The 22538-nt window shown below is 42.3% G+C and overlaps 1 protein-coding gene across 1 annotated transcript; it reads right to left on the bottom strand.

Annotated features, from left to right (window-relative positions):
• Positions 1–5150: 5150 nt before the first annotated feature.
• TM4SF4 (transmembrane 4 L six family member 4) lies at positions 5151–19863 on the bottom strand. The gene is made up of 5 exons (XM_061637010.1): positions 19511–19863; positions 18369–18458; positions 11616–11761; positions 7549–7726; positions 5151–7000 (listed from the first exon to the last, which is right to left on the bottom strand). The coding sequence occupies exons 1-5, from the start codon at positions 19679–19681 to the stop codon at positions 6983–6985; spliced, it is 603 nt and encodes a 200-aa protein (XP_061492994.1). The 5' UTR covers positions 19682–19863; the 3' UTR covers positions 5151–6982.
• Between the last annotated feature and the right edge of the window lie 2675 nt (positions 19864–22538).

The following is a 22538-nucleotide window of genomic DNA, read 5'->3' as shown; positions in this document are numbered from 1 at the left end:
CATGGATAGAAGTTCTTCCCAAAGCAGAAGTAATTGTTGATAACTACAAAATGGGTGTGTTTGGTGGCTAGATATCTGTAACCCCATCAAGGATGGTGTTCCTGATGGCTTGTGGTCTGTCTTTGCGGGGGATGTTGCTGTAAAGGGCCTCCACATCCGTGGTACCTAGAATGATGTTTTCTGGGACAGTGGATTGTAGTCTTTGCAGAAAGTCAGTGGTATTCCATATGTAACTTGGAATGCTGGTGGCATATAGTCTGTGAGAATGGACTATATGCCAGACTGTGACAGTACCAATGCCCCCAAACTATGGGTTGCCAAAGGTTGCTTGGTGTATCTTGGGTGGCAGATAGAAGATCCCAGGCTCCAGAGGTCCATGTGTACTGATTTGGTCCTGCACGTCTGCAGGAAACTCCATTCCAGCCTCTCCACCATCTTTTCCCCCAAGCTGGTGGCAGCAGCCCCCACTCAGCAGCCCATGGCCCCAGCAGTGCTGCGGCTCCTCACCCCCTGCCGCTGCTGCCCCCTACTCAGTGGGACCTCAGATATTTCTCAGTGGGATCTTAGGACAAAGGCCTGTAATATATGGTATTATGAGAGTTGTCTCACAGCCTCCTGTGTGTAGTCCAATTTGTTCATGATTCATCCCACAGTACCCTTTGGCCTTTTGTTTATCACTGAAACTGGACTGGAGAAGTCGATGAAACTCCCTTTGGGGATACCTTTCAGTTTTATTGTTCTTTATCTGCTTGGATAAAATATCAAAAGAGAAAGGTGCCATTATTTCAAATCAGCCTTAATCATTCCGCCAAGTGTTCATATTCAAAAAATGGTGCTCATACTTTATAGGTGTCAGTATTCCTGTTTGGATTGGAGTGCTGCTCAGCATGTGATTCAGGGGGGCATTTATGGCTTATTCTCCAGTGTAACCTGTCAGCTGACAGAGCCCACTACAATCCTCTCCTTGCTAGTGTAAGGAGGGAAAGAATGAAAGATTGTGATATTGTGCCTTCTCCCTAACCTGCCCTAAGAGGGCTCCAGTAACTTTAAAAGTGCTCAGAAGGACTTCATCAGGGGGTGACCTATCCTATTACGTTGTTTCAGGGATGAGAGAGGCTGCCCCAGAGGAGAATGTCCCCTTCTGACTTCTGTGCAACTCCTAGGACATATCTACATCACAGACCATTGCAGCTAGTCCAGTAGTAATTATCTCTCCCAAGGAAATCTTGGGAACGAATTGCATTACTTATTGCTGTTTATATCTCACCCTCAACATGCTTTACGCAGATCACAAGGAGTCAGATTATTGCCCTGAGAAGTTTACAATCTATAATATTATTGTAAGATTGGGGGTTGGACAGGAGAGAGTTAATAGGTCAGAAGGATTGCTTAACGTTGTATAAAATTATGCATAGCATGGAGAACGTAGACAAGAGAAAAGTTTTTCTCTCTCGTAACACTAGAACTTGTGGCAATCCAATGAAGATGAAAGGTGGAAGATTCAGGACAGACAAAAGGATGGACTTCTTCACACAATGCAAAGCTAAACTATGGAATTTGTTCCCACAAGAGGCAGTGGTGGCCACCACCTTGCACAGCTTTAAAAGCCAATTAAACAAATGTATGGAGGATAAGGCTATCAATAGCTGCTAGCCATGATGGCTATGTTCTACCTCTGCTGTCAGAGGTGGTATGCCTGTGAATACCAGTTGCTGGGAATCAGAGGTGAAGAGAGGGCTGTTACGCTGAGATTCTGCTTTTGGGTTTCCCAAGGGCATCTGGTTGGACACTGTGAGAACAGAGCGCTGGACTAGATGGGACTTTGGCCAGCTGCTGCTGGGCTCTTATATTCTTTAACCTGCTGGCCAGATTTGGCCAAGCACATCACTTTGTTAAGCAAACTGGTGCCATGGGAACAAAATACTTGATGCAGAACCATGAATAGTTTGAACAGGAAAAGCCAACTGGAGAAGGGGGCAGATCGTCACCCTTCCCAGCTAAGGATGATGTAATCTAGGTGCCTGAATGTGAGGCAAGACTGTAGTTTTCAGTCACACACAAAGTGTGCAGGGGCCAGGGGCACCCGCTGCACCCCCAACTTCCACGTGTTGAGTAGGAAGATCTGAAGGGAGCTTGTAACCAGGTCTGACTTAATGTGCTTAGAATACTCCTTCAGACTTTCCCACATTGATTGGGAAGGTCAAGGGTTGAGCAGGTGTGTTCAGTGCACATGAGGACACTGAGAGAACATATGAACGTAAGTAGAACATAGGGAACTGCCTTATACTGAGTCAGAATATTGGTCCATCCAGCTCAGTATTGTCTACACTGACTGGCAGTGGCTCTCCAAGATTTCAGGCAGGAGTCTCTCTCAGCCCTCCCTGGAGATGCCGGGGGTTGAACGTGGGACCTTTTGCATGCAAGGTAGATGCTCCACCACTGAGCTATGGCCCTTTCCTGAAGGTGTGACCAGCCCCCTGCATGCACTCCAGCCCCCTACACACTCTGTGCCCTCATGCTCTCAGGCTGAACACCTGAACAGGACTACAGAGGAAGAGTGAGCCCATAAGCACCTTAGGATATGGGCTATTGCTCCCTGGACAGCTGATGCAGCAGTGGGAGCAGATGGTTGTCTGTTGGGAGTGTTTAAGCTGTTCCTCCATGCAAACCTGAATATTTGTAAAGAAACAAAATATTACAAGATACTAATGAGCCACCAGTGATGGTTTTCCAAAGGAAGCCAGACTGGAAGATGTGGGGAAGAGGTGTAGGTCAGTGGTATTGCATCTGGCAGAAGGTCCCAGGTTCAATCCCTGGCATCTCCAGGCAGGGCTGGGAGAGAACTCTGGAGAGCTGCTGCCAGTCAGTGTAGACAGCACTGCGCTACATGGACAAATGGTGTGACTTTGTATAAGACAGCTTCCTTTGTTCCTAAACTGGGAAAGCACTGCACCCCTGGAACTTCTAACCACTTGGAGAAGTGGGCTGATTGAATATAAAAATATACTTGTAAAGTCAGCCACACCATTCATTTAAAGCACATTTAAAGCTCATAGCTTCCCGCAAAGAATCCTGGGAACTGTCGTTTACCCCTCACCAAGCTACAATTCCCTGCACCCTTTACAGTTCCCAGGGTTCTTAGAAGGAAGCCATGTGCTTTAAATGCATGCTAAATGTGCTTTAAATGTTATGGCGTGGATAGTTACAATAGGGAACAGCAACTATAAGCTTGTGTCAAAGGCTTCACAGGAAAGGTGGATATGGAGGAGGGATTTGAAGGAAGTGAGGCAGGGCATCGGGGGGAGTGTTCTGGGATGCAGATGCAGTTCCTAGTATGAAAGGCAGTAAGGAAGCAAGGGTCCTATGAAGGGGGCTGGAGGTCTCTAATCAAACTACAATTCCTAATTAAACTCTAATCAAACTACAATTCCACATATTCTCTGGAGGAAATGATGATGATTAAACCAGGTATATAACCAATATGGGTTTCTACTGTGAGGTGTGATATGCCCTTAATCACAGAAGAATTTTCTGAAGGTCTTAAAATGACTGCCCTGTCTACTGATGCCATTGAAATTCTGGTTATCCAAATGCTTTGGAATGTTTGCCATTCTGTTCATATAAAGACATTTGCATTAAGGTTGTTAGGAGTTAGGTAATATTCTCCAGGCCTTGAAACTGTACTGTCTAGCACATCTACCTGGGGCCTGCAAAAGGAAGTGTCAGGCTGAACTTGGGGATGGTATCCTTGGTGTGTATATATATATATACATATGAACAAAGTCTCCGCCTCTTCCCTTGGTTAAAAGTTGGAGCATTTCCCAAATGGAAATCACCACCAAAACTTTTAACTATGGAGTAGGGGGGAAATAGCAAGGGCAATATGGGTACCTGTTCCCTTCACCTCCCCATTGCAACTAACTGCAGGTGGGGTGGGGAGGTTTCCAGTGGAGAAATTGCACTATGGAAGGATTAACCTTTTAGGGTTAATCAGTAGTAGAGCATCCACCTTGTATGCAGAAGGTCCCAGTTCAATCTTCAGCATGTCCAGGAAGGATCAGGAGAGAGCCCTGTTTGAGCCTCTGGAGAGCTGCTGCTGCCAGGCAGCGCAGGTGATACCAAGCTAGATGGACCCAGGGTCTGGCACGGGATAAGGCAGAGTCTGATGTTCCTACCTAACCCAGTCCTATCCCCAGGCCCTGATCCAAAGCCCCCTTCGCTTCCATCTGTTAAAAGGATGTCAGGAGACTTGATCACGGATCTGCCACATGAAACCTCATGTGGCCTCCAGCCACATGAAACCTCATGTGGCCTCCAGCCACTGGAGTTGCTTGTAGTATGGATCAAACAGAAAGGCCTTGTGATCTGAACACACATGGAATTTGTTCAAGCTGTGGAACCACAACATCAAACAATTAATCTGGATTTATGTTTCCTTTTCAAATACTCACACATGTGATGGATGTTGGTTGTATACAATCTGACTGGAAATCTAATAAAAATGAAGATATCCTAAAGTGAATGGAAAATCAGGGCTGATATTTTTGTGATGGATCTGAAGGCTTAAAGTTCTAATCACATGAAGTCAGTAGGACTTCCAAGTAAATATGCTTTGGTATAGGGTGTTTTCAGAAAGATTAAAACCAAATGGTAGTCTCTATCAGTAGGGATGGAAGGATCTATCAGTTTACGTTCTCTCACTTTTTCATTCTTCCAATCTTAAATTCAGTTCTCCACATTTCTGTAGCAAAATCCTCATGAAAATTCTCCAGCATTTTAGTGTGACTTTCTTCTACTTAAACATATCTTGTATGCAGTTTTGACTAACGTACACATTTTTGCAAGCAATTTCCCCCCTTATAATGCATTTTTGTATGTTATTTTCACTAATACATGAATTTTTATGCACACTTTCCCCTAATATATGTATTTTTGTAAACATTGTTAGATTGGACAACTGTATCACAAAACTGGATATGTGTGAATTTTGAAGGAAGGCTGCGTTGCAGTTCTCACAATGTTTTGGAAAGTGTGAATTTGACAGATTCGCCTTTAAATGCAAACTGAGTTTAATTTCTCCCCCTTCCCTGTCAGTAAAAGAGAGCCCCTGATCATAATATTTATAACACACAAGACTTTTATACAAAAAATGAAAAAAGTAAACTTTTTAATGATTTGCAGATTTTTCCTCCAGCAAAAAATGTATTAATATTAATATATACAAAGAAATACTAAAAGACACAGGCTTGTGGAACTGTAATTCCATGAGCATAAAGTAAATCAAGGGCAGTAATGATATAATAGCTGAAGTTGTATTAGCTGCTAATAATTAGCAGATAGTCGGCTAATAGTTAGCATATGTTGATAAATATGTTTGGCGAGAGCTGACAGACTTTTCCCTCTGGTTTTGCTCCTGTCTTGAAAGCCACAGAAAGCTGAAGTCTTCTTGCCCTGCACCAATCACTTTTTCCTCATGTTGAGGGGGAGGGAGGCTCTCCTCACAGAAGTTCTTTGCATCATTGTTTTAAAAGGCACAGAAGCAAAGTCAGAAATAAGCTGACAACCCTTACGAGCTCAAAGCCATTAAAAAAAAAGACTCTGTGCCTTTAACACACATGTGGCAAGGAAGGTGCAACAGCAGCACCTGTGGCTTCTTTTCTCCCAGCAATGCTGTGGACAGGAAATGCTGCCTCTGCTAAACTCCTCTGGATGTGTAACAATCAAAGAGCACAAAAGCCTCCTTTGGGTTCAGAGTCTATAAATCCTGGCCTTCTCCTCTGAATATGAGCTGGGTTAATCAGACTGGCCATGCCCAATCCAGTCAGGAAGCCTACAATGATGCTACAAGTCTAGAAGCATGAGGGTTGCCATCTTCCCACTTGGCAACCAAGACTCAGCATAGGTCAGTTTTATAGCAGGAGTGGGAACCTTCAAACTGGGGGCCAAATGTAGCCCTTCATGCCTCTTTCTCTGGCCCCTGGAATTCTCTCCAGGCCTTGGAATGCTCTAAGACCCTCTTAGTCTGTTGTTGCCTGGCTGGAATGGGTCCCTGAACTCTTGCTTGTCTGGGTGGAGGACAGAGGGTTATGTGTAGAAACTAGCCTACTGTACAAAGATGACATTGACATCCATTGCTCCACTTGCTTATGCCTCTGGCCGAGTAATCCACTGGTATTTGGCCCTTGGAAGGTTGTCCAGAATGGAATATGGCCTCAGGCTGAAAAAAGTCCCCACTCCTGATTTATATGTGCTTGTGGGGGGTTGGTATTCACATAAAAGTAATTTCTGCAGCCTGAGGGAAAGAAGAGCAGACAGGTATGTATGGGTTGTCTTGCTGCCATTTTAAGGTCAGAAGTTCTACTCCTTCAGTAGTATCAAAGTAGACAAAAATCAATGGTCTTTTTCTTATTATTAAATTCTGCCTGTGTTCTCCCCTAACTCTCTAAAACCCTAGCTCTTGGGACCTCCCAATCTGGCATGCAGCATTCCTCCTTTCACTGCCTCTCCCATACTGCAATTAGGCTTAAACAAGCCTTACAGCAGTGTGGGCGGAATTAGGAGGAGGGGTTGCAATTGGGACAGGTTTGCTTCTGTCCCCAACTGCAATCTCCAGAAAGGCCACCCAGTCTGGCAATTAGGCTTCAAAAAAGCTAAAACAATTTTTTCAAGCCAAATTGTTGTGGGGAGTGAATATGTGTCTGCATCAATGGTGGTGGTGGTGGTGGGAGACGGGATGAAGAGGGAATGAATGTGGTCCTTGGGATGAAAAATGTTTCTCACCTCAGCTATCTAGCTTGAAGAGTTGCTAAACTCATTGGAAGATGTGAAAAGGAAAAATGCAGTCAGGGTTCCTTATAAATACCCTTCATTCTAGACATGCTTAGTGTGTAAAGGCCCTTGACTTGGCCCATCATCTAAAGAGGTATGTCTGGAAGGACATTCTTTGCCTTGTAAGAGGTGATTTCTCCAGTCTCCATATGCTTTAAACTGCTCCATCGCCCTAAAAGAAAAGAGGAAATGAAATCTTATATGTTGGTTGACATTAGTAACAGTGTTTTTTTTTTTAAAAAACCACAACAGCAAATGTGATATATTATAAGGAATGTTTTGTATTTGTATTGAAAAATACAATCAAATAATCAATAAACAGTTAATAATGATGAACACCATAAGCAGGCCCAGCTCTACCATCAGGTAGAGTGAGGCTGCTGCCTTAGGCAGAATATGCCTGGGGGCAGGAGAATGGAGGTAAGGTTTTGGAAGACGGGAGCCTGTGTCATTTGGCCTGCACCTCCTTAGCTAGGCCTCTCCCTTCCGTTGTAGTGGAATGAGATACTACCCCATCACCAGTGTTGAAGTAATACTCAGCTCTCTATTTGGTTGGATTCAGTAGGTGGAAAGGGAGGTATTTTGCCACGATGTACTTTGCCCCAAGAAGCAAAATGTCTTGGGACGGCCCTGACAGCAAGAAGATGGTTAAGCCAATCAACCTAGTAAAAGGGCAGCAGGAATACTTATACATGTTGTGATTCATAGAAGCAGCCTTACCCCACAGCATCCACAACTTTTACAGTCCCCACAGAGTGTTCCAAAGAGTCCATTGATAGCTTGAATGGCACAGAGCACCATTTGACTTCCACTCATTATCAGCAGCAGAGAGAAGAGAGTAAAATTCCAGGGCACGATGTGGTTTGGCGACGGGCAATCATTCCGCATGTCATGGTTCCTGTACCAAGAAAAAAAAAGTTTATATTGCTATGGATTCCCTATTATATTTCTGTGAGTAGGGCTATCAGTGGGAGGCAATACCTGGCCAGCACCTTCAGGGATGGGCAACCTATCAATTTACATTTCTCTCAATTTCTCCAATTCAGTTCTCCACATTTTAAAAAAATCCCATAAAAATTCGTCAACATTTTATTGCAAATTTCTCTTAATAAACACATTTTTGTATGCAGTTTTGCCTAATATACAGTACAAATGTTTGCAAGATATTTTCCCTAATATAATGCATTTATGTTTGTCATTTTCAGTAGTATATTCATTTTTATGCACACTTTCCCCTAATATTTATTTATTATTTGATTTATTTATTTAATTTGTATCCCGCCCTTCCTCCCAGCAGGAGCCCAGGGCGGCAAACAAAGCACTAAAACACTTTAAAACATCATAAAACAGATCATTAAAACAAAACAGCATTAAAAACATTTAAAAAAACAACCTTAAAAAGGGTTAAAAACATTATGAAAAAACATACTAAACAATTCTGACACAGATGCAGACTGGGATATTTGCACATTTGGACACACTGGCTGGTTGGAGCACTGCATCACAACATCCAAAGTGCAAATTTCAAAGGATAAGCTGTGTTTCGGTTCAAGAAGTGCAAATTAGGTAGTTTCTCATTAAAATGAAAATAGAATGAGGTGCTCCACCTTATGACATGACAATAGACCATTGTTATCCTGTAATATTCACTGATGTGTCATGTGTCTCATGGGAGCTAAAATGGCTTGCAAGGGCTTAGTGATGGTTGGGTGAGATGTTGTCTTTATTCACCCCTCTAGGCAGATATGGAAAACAAAACAATGGCCCACAGACTGGAAGTGTTCAATATACATCCCAATTCCAAAGAAAGGGGATCCCAGGGAATGCAGTAATTATCGAACTATTGCCTTAATATCCCATGCAAGTAAAGTAATACTCAAGATTCTACAGCAAAGGCTCTTACCATATATGGAGCGAGAAATGCCAGATGTTCAAGCTGGATTTAGAAAAGGAGGAGGTAACAGAGATCATTTCACAAGCATACGGTGAATAATGGAACAGACCAAAGAATTTCAGAAGGAAATCACCCTGCGCTTTATAGATTACAGCAAAGCCTTTGACTGTGTATCATAAAAAACTATGGAATGCTTTAAAAGAAATGGGCATGCCACAGCATCTGATTGTCCTGATGCGCAACCTATACTCTGGACAAGAGGCTACTGTAAGGACAGAATATGGAGAAACTGATTGGTTCCCCATCGGAAAGGGTGTGAGAAAGGGGTGTATTTTATCACCCTATTTATTTAATCTATATGCAGAACATATCATATGGAAAGTGGGATTGGACCAAGATGAAGGAGGTGTGAAAATTGGAGGGAGAAATATCAATAATTTAAGATATGCAGACGATACCATACCCTTAGCAGAAACCAGTAGTGATTTGAAACGAATGCTGATGAAAGTTAAAGAGGAAAGCACAAAAGCAGAACCACAGCTGAACGTCAAAAAGACTAAAGTAATGACAACAGAAGATTTAGGTAACTTTAAAGTTGACAATGAGGACAATGAACTTGTCAAGGATTATCAATACCTTGGCACAATCATTAACCAAAATGGAGACAATAGTCAAGAAATCAGAAGAAGGCTAGGACTGGGGAGGGCAGTTATGAGAGAACTAGAAAAGGTCCTCAAATGCAAAAATGTATCACTGAACACTAAAGTCAGGATCATTCAGACCATAGTATTCCTGATCTCTATGTATGGATGTGAAAGTTGGACAGTGAGAAAAGCGGATAAGAGAAAAATCAACTTGTTTGAAATGTGGTGTTGGAGGAGAGCTTTGTGGATACCATGGACTGCGAAAAAGACAAATAATTGGGTGTTAGAACAAATTAAACCAGAACTATCACTAGAAGCTAAAATGATGAAACTGAGGTTATCATACTTTGGACACATCACGAGAAGACATGATTCGTTAGAAAAGACCATAATGCTGGGAAAAACAGAAGGGAGTAGAAAAAGAGGAAGACCAAATGAGATGGATTGATTCCATAAAGGAAGCCACAGACCGAACTTACAAGATCTGAACAGGATGGTTTATAACAGATGCTACTGGAGATCGCTGATTCATAGGGTCGCCATAAGTCATAATCGACTTGAAGGCACATAACAACAACAAGGCAGATAAGAAGAGGTCAAAGGAAATAACAGACAGGCTGCAGTGATGATGAAGACCAACACACACACAAAGAGCTTAGTGTTGGGTTCTGTAAGCATTTTGGGGGCAGGCTGTCTCTCTCTAGATATCTGATGTGGGAGCAGTGGACTTTGGCTGTCTGTTGCAGTATTTAAGCTGTGCCTCACCCTATACTCAGGCTGTATATTTGTAAATGAACGCAACTATTTTTAAAAAGACTCCAGTGCTTTGCTCCTACAGGAAACCAAACCCACTACTCAGAGGACTGGGGTGGATAAAACAATATACAAGCCACTTACCAACATTCTATCTCACACACTCTAGTGTGTGTGACTGAGAAACTGCCATCACACACATTAGTGTGCTCCACACCACTGGGTGCAATGATGGGCTGAATGAGGGCCAATAAATTGAAGCTGAATCCTGACAAGACAGGCTCTATGGGTAGGGGACTCCTGGGCCTGGGAATAAGGCAGTTTGGCTTTTCTGGACAGTGTTGCACTCCCCATTAAAGAGCAGGTACATAGTCTGGGGGATGCTCATTGAACCATCATTATCCTTGGGGGCTGCAATTGCTCAGAGTGCTTCAGCTGGTGCACCAGATATGGCATAACTTGGCCACAGTAATCTATGCAATGGTAATCTCAATACTGTAATGTGCTCTGTCTGGAGCAGCAGTCAGGTTGTTAATGAGTGCATCCTACTGAGATTCTGTAATACCACTGGCTGCCAGTTTGCTTCTGGGCCAAGTTTCAGGTTCTGTCCTTCATTTATAAAGCTCTGAACAATTTTGGACCTGGTTATCTTGAGGGAACAACTGTGCCCAGATAAACCAACCCGGCTCCTGAGAGCTCAAGAAAAAGCTGTTAATTTTGTATTATTTTTAAACTTAAGAGAGACCTTTTCATCCAGTTAGAAAAGGTTGTCAAAACAAAGACAGTTGTTTCTGGGTTATATCTCAAAAGGGATGCTGTTCCAATTATGAAAAAGAAACATGTTCAGCAGTTTAAAAAATAATAAAAATATTGTCTGCCTCTTAAAATACAAGCTTGGTGGAATAAAATGGTCTTTGGTAAAGGGAAAGGTGTCCCTGCACTTGTAGTGCGAGTCGTTTCCAACTCTTAGGGTGACGTCTTGCGATGTATACTAGGCAGACCATATATATGGGGTGGGTGACAAAAAAACAAATAAAAAGCAGTGAAGGACTTCACAGGGCAAGGTGTTTCATAATCAGGGTACCACCACAGAAAAGGCCCTGCTGCCTTTGTTCGCCCAGACAATGAGAAGGAGTTGCTGCTACCACTAGTCAGAAATATGAATGTGTAGTCTTACAAGCTGATCTTTGAAACATGTTGATGATTGGAAGTAATCCAATGGTCTACAATGTTTGGTAAGCGTCCTGCTTCGGAATTTATATATCCAGATGAAACAGCAACAAATTTTACTGCAGGGATGGAGAATCTATGGCCCTCCAGGTATTGTTGAACTACAGCTTCCAACCTTCCTGACCATTGGCCACGTTGGCTGGGGTTGATGGGAACTGGAACCAGACAACATCTGGAGGACCACATGTTCCCCGTTGCTGCCTTACAGTGATGTCATTCATTCCCTACTTTTGCTACATTGTGATAAGAGTTCAAAAATATCTTACCCGTTATCAAATGGATACTTCCATTCTGTGATGGTATTGTTCACAAACTCACATTTCGGGCCTCTCTTCAGAGCAACAGCTGACACAATAAAGCTGTATCCAGCACCCACAATTCCCACAGCTGCAAATATTATAGAAGTAAACATCTGCCAGAAATGAGCAAAAGAGAAGTCAAACCAAAGTCCATCCTAAAACATCCATCTGGTATGTTTAAAGCTGACTAGTTTCTATGATTCACAAGTGGCATATGAGGAAGTGAGGCAATCACCAAATACTAATCCACAGAACTTTCCTAACTCTGTGGACAGGAGTTGCTCGCTTTGTGGGCTAGAGCTATAGCTATAGCAATAGCCTGGCACCAACGTTTCTTCTCCTTACCGGGAGGAGGAGACAAGGTGGAGACAAGGTCAGGGCTATGCGGGCATAAGAGGCTCACCAAAGGGAGTGCCAAATAGGCTCTACCAGTGCCCATGCACAGCCCCAACCTTGTCACTGCCTCCCTCCTGGTAAGTGGCAATGATGCTGATGCCAAGAGGCTATTGTCGTGATTCCATTTTCTGTGATGTTTAGGTTGTTGTTAATTATTTTAATTATGTGTTTTAAAATTGTTGTAACCTTTACTGGGAAAAGGTATGTGTGCATGACAGAAGTAAACAAAACTATGTATGGTGTGGAGACAGAGGATGGAGTTTTTTCTCCCTTTCTCATAACACTAGAACTCAGGATCATCCACTGAGCCTTTTTCTCTGGAGATTCTGGACAGATAAAAGGAAATATATCATTACCTTATGGATTTTACTGCCACAAAGTATCAGGACAGCCACTAGCTTAGATGGCTTTAAAAGAGAAGCAGACAAATTCATGGAGGACAGTGGTCTATCAGTGGTTGCTAGACATGACAAAATGTTGTGCTGCATATCCCTGGCATGCATGTGCTACCTGAGTGGGTTGAAAAAAACAAATGCTGGCATCAAAGTCCCTGCTCTCATTGGGATTTTACTTACAGAAGCCAGATGCAAAAGGAGGCAGGACAAGAACTTGGGACCAGGTTACCTACGGGACTCTCTCGCCCCATGTATCCCTGCCTGACATCTACACTCCTTATATGAGGCACTGCTGAGAGTACCACAGGCTTCAGAGGCGTGCTTCATTTGTACTAGAAACCGGGCTTTTAGTGCTGCAGCTGCAGCCCTCTGCCAGGATTATATTTTAAAAAAATTCAGAGAAAAGTGATAGTCAAGCCTTTTCACCAATATCAGATTTTTTAAAAAAGGTCAAACTAAATGTGACATCATCCAAGCAATTAGCAATTGTTTAAAATGTAAACAGCAAGTTTAGAGACCTCAGTCTGGATTGGAACTTTGCTGGGTGTTGTACGCTAATGCTAGGAGCCTCCGAACCAAGATGGGAGAACTGGAGTGCTTGGTCTTAGAGAAGAGCATTGATATAGTGAGCATAACCGAGACCTGGTGGAATGGAGAAAACCAGTGGGATACGGTTATCCCTGGATATAAACTATATCGGAAGGACAGGGAAGGACGTATTGGTGGCGGAGTCGCTCTATACGTGAAAGAAGGCATTGAATCCAGCAAGCTCGAAACCCCAAAAGAGGCAGACTCCTCCACAGAATCGTTGTGGGTGGTGATACCGTGCCCCAGGAGGGACTTAATACTGGGAACGATCTATCGTCCCCCTGATTAAAATGCTCAGGGAGACCTTGAGATGAGATATGAAATTGAGGAAGCATCCAAACTAGGAAATGTGGTAGTAATGGGTGACTTCAACTACCCGGACATAGACTGGCTGCATATGTGTTCCAGTCATGACAAAGAAGCAAAGTTTCTAGATATTCTAAATGACTATTCCCTAGATCAGTTGGTCATGGAACCGACCAGAGGGGCAGCAACCCTGGACTTAATCCTCAGTGGGGACCGGGACCTGGTGCGAGATGTAAGTGTTGTTGAACCGATTGGGAGCAGTGACCACAGTGCTATTAAATTAAACATACATGTAACTGGCCAATTGCCAAGAAAATCCAACACGGTCACATTTGACTTCAAAAGAGGAAACTTCACAAAAATGAGGGGATTGGTAAAAAGAAAGCTGAAAAACAAAGTCCAGAGGGTCACATCACTCGAAAATGCTTGGAAGTTGTTTAAAAACACTATATTAGAAGCTCAACTGGAGTGCATACCGCAGATCAGAAAAGGTACCGCCAGGGCCAAGAAGATGCCAGCATGGTTAACGAGCAAAGTCAAGGAAGCTCTTAGAGGCAAAAAGTCTTCCTTCAGAAAATGGAAGTCTTGTCCGAATGAAGAAAATAAAAAAGAACATAAACTCTGGCAAAAGAAATGCAAGAAGACAATAAGGGATGCTAAAAAAGATTTTGAGGAGCACATTGCTAAGAACATAAAAACCAACAACAAAAAATTCTATAAATACATTCAAAGCAGGAGACCATCTAGGGAGACAATTGGACCCTTGGATGATAAGGGAGTCAAAGGTGTACTAAAGAACGATAAGGAGATTGCAGAGAAGCTAAATGAATTCTTTGCATCTGTCTTCACAGTGGAAGATATAGGGCAGATCCCTGAACCTGAACTAACATTTGCAGGAAGGGATTCGGAGGAACTGAGACAAATAGTGGTAACGAGAGAGGAAGTTCTAAGCTTAATGGACAATATAAAAACTGACAAATCACCGGGCCCGGATGGCATCCACCCGAGAGTTCTCAAAGAACTCAAACGTGAAATTGCTGATCTGCTAACTAAAATATGTAACTTGTCCCTTGGGTCCTCCTCCGTGCCGGAGGACTGGAAAGTGGCAAATGTAACGCCAATATTCAAAAAGGGATCCAGAGGGGATCCTGGAAATTACAGGCCAGTTAGCTTAACTTCTGTCCCTGGAAAACTGGTAGAAAGTATAATTAAAGCTAGATTAACTAAGCACATAGTAGAACAAGCCTTGCTGAAGCAGAGCCAGCATGGCTTCTGCAAGGGAAAGTCCTGTCTCAGTAACCTATTAGAATTCTTTGAGAGTGTCAACAAGCATATAGATAGAGGTGATCCAGTGGACATAGTGTACTTAGACTTTCAAAAAGCGTTTGACAAGGTACCTCACCAAAGGCTTCTGAGGAAGCTTAGCAGTCATGGAATAAGAGGAGAGGTCCTCTTGTGGATAAGGAATTGGTTAAGAAGCAGAAAGCAGAGAGTAGGAATCAACGGACAGTTCTCCCAATGGAGGGCTGTAGAAAGTGGAGTCCCTCAAGGACTGGTATTGGGACCTGTACTTTTCAACTTGTTCATTAATGACCTAGAATTAGGAGTGAGCAGTGAAGTGGCCAAGTTTGCTGACGACACTAAATTGTTCAGGGTTGTTAAAACAAAAAGGGATTGCGAAGAGCTCCAAAAAGACCTCTCCAAACTGTGAATGGGCGGAAAAATGGCAAATGCAATTCAATATAAGCAAGTGTAAAATTATGCATATTGGAGCAAAAAATCTGAATTTCACATATACGCTCATGGGGTCTGAACTGGCGGTGACCGACCAGGAGAGAGACCTCGGGGTTGTAGTGGACAACACAATGAAAATGTCGACTCAGTGTGCGGCAGCTGTGAAAAAGGCAAATTCCATGCTAGCGATAATTAGGAAAGGTATTGAAAATAAAACAGCCGATATCATAATGCCGTTGTATAAATCTATGGTGCGGCCGCATTTGGAATACTGTGTACAGTTCTGGTCGCCTCATCTCAAAAAGGATATTATAGAGTTGGAAAGGGTTCAGAAGAGGGCAACCAGAATGATCAAGGGGATGGAGCGACTCCCTTACGAGGAAAGGTTGCAGCATTTGGGGCTTTTTAGTTTAGAGAAAAGGCGGGTCAGAGGAGACATGATAGAAGTGTATAAAATTATGCATGGCATTGAGAAAGTGGATAGAGAAAAGTTCTTCTCCCTCTCTCATAATACTAGAACTCGTGGACATTCAAAGAAGCTGAATGTTGGAAGATTCAGGACAGACAAAAGGAAGTACTTCTTTACTCAGCGCATAGTTAAACTATGGAATTTGCTCCCACAAGATGCGGTAATGGCCACCAGCTTGGATGGCTTTAAAAGAAGATTAGACAAATTCATGGAGGACAGGGCTATCAATGGCTAGCCATGATGGCTGTGCTCTGCCACCCTAGTCAGAGGCAGCATGCTTCTGAAAACCAGTTGCCGGAAGCCTCAGGAGGGGAGAGTGTTCTTGCACTCGGGTCCTGCTTGCGGGCTTCCCCCAGGCACCTGGTTGGCCACTGTGAGAACAGGATGCTGGACTAGATGGGCCACTGGCCTGATCCAGCAGGCTCTTCTTATGTTCTTATGGAGGGGCAGCTTTAACTGTTTCCCCCCTGTGGAGATCCAGTTTGACTGCTCCCCCAGCCCAAAAGCTGCTATATGCATAGGAAGGAATCCTTCTATATGTGCAAGTGGGAGTTTTCCTTCCAACGGAAAGAGTAGGCACCAGTCCCTAAATTACAGTAAGGCGGCCAGTTATACATTTCAAAACAAAGGCTAAATAAACAAATAAAGGGATCTGCATTGTTAAAAACAGGATAAATCTGCATGAAATTGGCATGTGGTAATTTATATGTATAGACACAAATTTAGAAATAATTGCTGTTACTGAAATAGGAGTACAATACATCTCACCATACTGGGGAAGAGACCAGGTGACTTCTATGCCATGGTGGGGATGTGACACCTCAGTCTGCTGACGAGGTATTGCTAAGTGTTGACAGGCAACTTCAAGGATTCTGCTCTCCCTTTTAATGGTTCCATATCTTTAAACCAGACTTGGGCTGGAAAGCCATAAAACAGAGGACACCTTCAAGTATAGGACTGTCCTTGGACTTCAAAGTATAGGACCTTCCTCAGTAAACCACCCTAAACTACTGGAGGGGCAAAAAACCTTCTCCCCACCAACGTACTCCTGGTTGTGATCCATACTTCCCGCCTGCCATTTACTTAAAAAATACATAAAATATGAAACTGCTAATTGTGTGAATGTTGTCAAGTCTACTTTGGTTCTGTGTACTGGATTTTCCTTGAGGGTGCAATTAAATATGCAACTCCTCCCTTTAACCCTGTAGTCCTCCAGATGTTGTAGGACCCCAGCTCCTGTCAGTCACAGCCAGCATGGCCAATGGTCAGGACTGTTGGGAGCTGGAAGGCCACAGGTTCCCGATCCCCACTTTTAACCTGAATTGTTATGGTATGGGAATAATTGTACCACATCAATCCACTGATGGTACTAAATCCCCTCTTCTACACAATTACTAATGGTGCAGGATGCTTGGCCTCTTTTGCACCTGCCCCCTCAGCCACCCCGTGAAACTCTTCGTTAAGAGGGACACAGCAAAAAGTCAAAATTGTTTATTAAAGCTCCGTTAATATAAAATTATTTTAAAAATATTTTAAAATATATTACTGGCAGGTTTGAGTTTCTGGTTTTATTAGCCTTTCTTCTGCTATGGTTATTATATTTTATCAATTGCATATCACTTGTGGTATTTTAATATTTAATATTTTAATCTTAATATTTTCAACATTATAGCATGTTACAAATAAATAAAATATTCTAATCCTAAGAAGAATTCAAGTACTGAATCTTTCTTTCTTTCTTTCTTTCTTTCTTTCTTTCTTTCTTTCTTTCTTTCTTTCTTTCTTTCTTTCTTTCTTTCTTTCTATCCCTAAGTTATATCTTTAATAGAATTCATATGTGGAAGTGAGATATATGCAGTGCAATCCTAAATATGTTTACTTGGAAGTGAGACCTATTGAATGTTCGTAAGATTTCAGCTTCAAGGGCTGTTTTGCTAAAGGGAGGTAGACTGGATTTGTGAAGTAGACTGGGTTTGCTGAAAACATACGTTTCTTGAAAATGCAACTTATTTAAAAGCCCCACATTGTGTGTTGTACGCATAGGATCAGGCTGTGTGGCAGGCATCATGACAAAACGAAGTTAACTTTGCTCTAGATTCTGGCTTGCCATATGAGTTTGATCAATGGTGCAACATGAACCCAGATCACAACCTGCCACACCCTCATTCAAACCACTTGTTAAGAACTTCATTATAATCTATAAATCCAGCTGGCAAAATACATGTTTTGTTTTATTGCTGTTTTGCTGTTATCCAATGACTTTTGCTATCCTTAAAATAATAGCATTTGGGGGCTGATCCTTGCATATTATACACTGAAAAACAGACCTCTTTTGTGATATTTATTTTCTAGGAGTTAAGATTTCTGTAGTTCGATGACAGGATATTTTAAATCAACTCCCACTCCCAGCAGGGAGCGTTGACGGGATCATGGGAGTTGCAGTCTGACAACATCTGAGGGCCACAGGGTTCCCCACCCGTGATTTAAATCATGGAAGTAAATAGCCCTTGCACCATTTGCTCATAACAGTTACACAGATGCCGCGAAGAAAATAGGTACAACTGAACTAAGGGGCCAGCAGTTCAAGGAGTTAAACCAATAGGGAGCCACATAAATCATTAATGATTTTTTAAAAGCTAGAAAAAAGATACAGCCTATTAATTCATTTTTCAGAAATAAAATCTAACATTTTCTTTCATGGATTAATGTGTCTCTGTGTGGACTGGGATCAAATGCAGCTTGTGTAACAAGGCTTTCCTGGACCTGGTAAAATGTTTGTGTGGTGATGAGCTGAGCACATATTTCCATCTTAGACGTTACTTTTGTACTCACCGCAAACCTCTTTCCACAGCTTTCATTACCACAGCATCCACAGCAATCATTATTCTTAAGACCCAGAAAGACCAAGACAGGAAACACCATCTGATGGCAACAGAAAATGCACTTTCAAGCTTGATCACTCCTAGCGGTATTTGGAATGAAATATCTACTGTCTTTTTCCAGAACACCATTGTTGCAGTTGGCAGGTCTACTCTTAGAGTAAGCAGCAGGATTGCTGTAGCTCAGCAATGCAATCCTAGATGCATTCCACTTGGATAAAAGTCCGACTGAATGCAATGGGACTCACTTCCAAGGTAAAATGTGACTTAGCACTTTCTTAATCAAGGAACTTTATGTCCATGGACTATACATAACCAGCACTGGCTACTGCTATAAACAGAATAATGCTGGACTAGTAGGAGCTTGGGATCAGGCTACCTGAAAGACTGCCTGCCCCATATTGACCTGTAAGATTACTTAGATCATTTGAGGGAATTCTACGTCTGGTACCACACTCAAGAATTTCTTAGGATGCCAGTGATCCCAAAATGGGCACTTTCCGCTAATGTCCCTGTACTATGGAAACCCGTCCCTCTGCCATATGTGAAGCAACAACCATCAGTTGCCTTAAACACCTTGTAAAGACATATCTTTTTGCCCAGGCTTTCCGTGGACCTTAAGATCAGACCCTGTATTATGTTTTTGATTTCCCCGAATTCCTGTTTTCATTTGTTTTTATGTGCTTTTATATTACTGTTTTACTGGTTTTATGGTGTATTTCTGTTTCAATTATATAGATTATCTTTTTATGTTGTATACCGCTTAGAGATTTTAAACATATCAAGCAGTTTGTAAATGATTTTAAACAAACATTTGTCTAATCTAGCAAAGCAACGTCTATCTTTCTGTCAGTCAAAGACAATCCCATAGTACACATATATGCTGTTTTTAACATATTGCATTAGTGGTTTATTTTCTTAGTAGAAGCTTCAATCAGTCTTCAAGTTATATTCTGTTTGAATTGCCAGTCTACGTACTGAACAAATTGGCAAACCTAATTACCAACACAGGTTGCACCTCAGCTTCTGGACTTCTGCAAACCCTGTAAACTCAAGATAATAAAAGTATTGAGAAGAACATGAGACATAACTCACCAATACACCAGAACCTAGGATCCCTCCAAACAACCGGACTTCATCTGTAATATTTTCCCAGGATACAGGTGTGCCTCCGGGGAAAAACAACAAAATATTAGCAAGGGTGCATAGCACAGCCAGAGGAATGAGGGTAACTCCAATGCACTTTGCACACCCTCCACAACACATGTTTCCAAAACAATATTGCAAACTCCACTAGGGAAGAATGAAGAAAAAACTTTCCCTGGATCCCTCTAGTATTGTAAAGGAGCTTCTTGGTATAGTTTATCCCAATCCACTTGCGTTTTGGATTCCACCTTTGAATGGTCTCCTTCACAGAAGTTGCAGTCTGCCAGCAAACTAGTGCTCTGATTATTTATAAGGCAACATTGTCATGATCTCATTCTCCCCCCCACACTCCACCCCCCAAATGAGATTATGTCCTCTAATTTTGCCATGACAACCAGAGATATCTGTTAATATTTTACTAGCAAGGGCAAGACACACAGTGGTTTGAACCCCCACCTCCCATCACCCAGCCCCAATAATTTCATAGAGAGTCCCCAATCAGTATGCATGGGCGAGCCCACTGATAATTAATCTCGAGAGTAAGAACAAGATAAAAGCTGTAAATCAAATAATGAATTACTTTTAGATGAGCCATGGAAATTGTGTAAGCAGAGCAAAGGTTTGTTGATCATTATCTCTGCAGTGAACAATTGCTGTTTTATATTGGAAAACATTCCCTCAGGGGTAACTTTTCGGGGGGGGGGCAGCATGCTGGCAATGGATGGACCTAGAGACAAAAGTATTCTGGATTTACTAAAGCAGAATAAAAATTGCTCTGCTTAAATTTTCACCTGTGGTGGCAGATGGGATGGGGAAGATCTGCGTTTCTGACAGCAGCATCACTACAGTGTATCTGAATGAGGTTGGGGTGGGGCAGGACGGCAGCAAGGTCAGGGCTGCGCAGACGCACCAGTAGAAGCACAGTCCTGATCATGCTGCCATCCTGCCCCATCCCATCCACACAAGCTGTAATGGCACTGTGTCAGGAGGGCAGTTTTGCAGCTTGTACAACCACACCAGCCGCTACTGATTTCCACCATAGCGACCCTAACGATTAGAAATCTTAATCGTGTACTCTAAGCACCACTGGGTTGGAGGGAGTCACCCTCAAAAAAATATGCAGAGGATTTTTTTAATGGTCAATGGAACAATACAGCTACTGTTCTGAAAAGCAAGAGAAAGTAATTCTTTTCTGACTTCAGTGTGACTCTCTCTCTCTCTCACACACACACACAAACAGAGCAGAAGCCTGCCAATTTGTTCTCAGATAGCTGTGGAGAAGCCTTCTTTTCCTCTACCCATGGACCCAGTGAAAAAGTTGTGCTTTTAAAAAATGAACAACTCATTTATTTTTATCAAATAAAATACTGCCCCTTCCATTTGGTTTGAAACGTTGTGTGTATGTAGAGAACAATAAGAAGGAATAAGATGGGAAGAAGCAATTCTGATGCGAGGAAACAATGCGGCAACTTCACAAGGTACACCTGCTGAAATGAAAGGTGTAGTGGTCCTGTCCTCTTTTACATCCGGTAATGGGTTGCCCACCTGTGTTCTGTGTACTAGTCACTAGTGAATCTTTCCTATGAGATTCAGGTTGACGGATAGTTTTTAGATGAACTTATGGGTTAATGCAAAGACATTATTATCAGTGCAGCATACATTGCTAAGTTCTGTTGTCCCATTGCCACCTCTTGTCAAAGTTTCCACAGGTCTTTGAAGCACTGCAGAGAGCTCTGCCAAACCTGTTTACCAGATATGAGGGTTGGATAAATGCACGCACCATGAATAACAATGCCTGTTTCATACAATCTTCTGTTCTCTGGGGGATAAAACAACTGTAATTTGTCTCCAGCTTCTGTAATTTTCAAATTCTCAATCTCTCTCCCTCCCCTCAAATTTACTCTCACCTACTTGATATGTGAAAAGAACAAAACATCACCAAAGATGGCTAGAAGTCTCCCATTTTGTTTTTTTACCAGCAATATTGCTCAGCAACAGGCCCTATAGTTTTAGTTCTGCTGTTTCAGAACAGTGTAGGGAATGGTCTGTTGTGATTACTAGGAGGTAACAATGCATTATTTAAACCTTTGCTAATTTTTATATTTTGCACATACTAGAGAGTTAATTCCTCTGGCTGCATGAAATGTGTGCAATATGAACAACCAACCCCTTGTTGCATGATATTGGATAGTGACCCAATATAAACATTAGATAAGTACAAAGTGGAAAACACTCACGATTTATGTGTGGAGCATATATACTCTAATAAAGATAAGTGTTTATAAGCCAGAAATTTATCTTCATAAGATAGAGCTAGAAGCCAAAGATCACTGTTCTTTAGGTGACATTTAAATAATTATTGAGAGAACTTTTAGCCTTCGCTGGTTGAGACTTGTGCTGGGTGAGACTGATGGGAGCTGTAGTCCAAAACATCTGGAGGGCACTAAGTTGGTGAAGGTTGTTCATTGTGTAAGAAACGTGGTTTTAGAGTGGTTTTCCTTAAGGGAAAAACCCCCTATGAGACCCCAAAAATGGTCTCCTGTGGAAGACCCACGACAGAGACAAGTGTCAATCTTCCCAACAGCTCTTACTGATGTTGAAAAAGCAGGAATGTTCCCTCTGCGGGAAATCCCAGTTCAAGGGGCAGATCAGATCGAGAGTCAGTGGGTCCATGTCCCTTTCTCCACTTCAGATTTATTAAACTGGAAATCTCAGACTCCTAGGTTTCATGATGACCCTGATGGAGTAAAACGTACCTTTGAAACTATATTCATGACACACACGCCCTCATGGACTGATATTCAAGCTCTGATAAAAGCCCTTTTAATAGATACAGAGGTAGCAGAAATAAATGGAAAAGCAGGACCAATTTTAACCCTTATACAAGTACGAGGACAAGGTGACCCAACCACTGCACAAGTCCTAGAATTGACCCATCTCTTGTTTACACAAAATCCCGGCTGGGACATTAATAACG

This window comes from Rhineura floridana, chromosome 7, assembly GCF_030035675.1.
Source record: "Rhineura floridana isolate rRhiFlo1 chromosome 7, rRhiFlo1.hap2, whole genome shotgun sequence".
Lineage (NCBI taxonomy): Eukaryota > Metazoa > Chordata > Lepidosauria > Squamata > Rhineuridae > Rhineura > Rhineura floridana.
This window is presented reverse-complemented; position numbering and strand designations above follow the sequence as displayed.

Bases quoted from the DNA above. Each gene is read 5' to 3' on its own strand.
- TM4SF4 (XM_061637010.1), bottom strand. From the start codon at position 19,681: ATGTGTTGTGGAGGGTGTGCAAAGTGCATTGGAGTTACCCTCATTCCT. The intron at 18,459-19,510 runs GTGAGTTATGTC...TGTTGCCATCAG, and splicing joins TCCTAGGTTCTGGTGTATTG to ATGGTGTTTCCTGTCTTGGT. The intron at 7,727-11,615 runs GTAAGATATTTT...TTCTTGGTACAG, and splicing joins AAGTATCCATTTGATAACGG to GAACCATGACATGCGGAATG.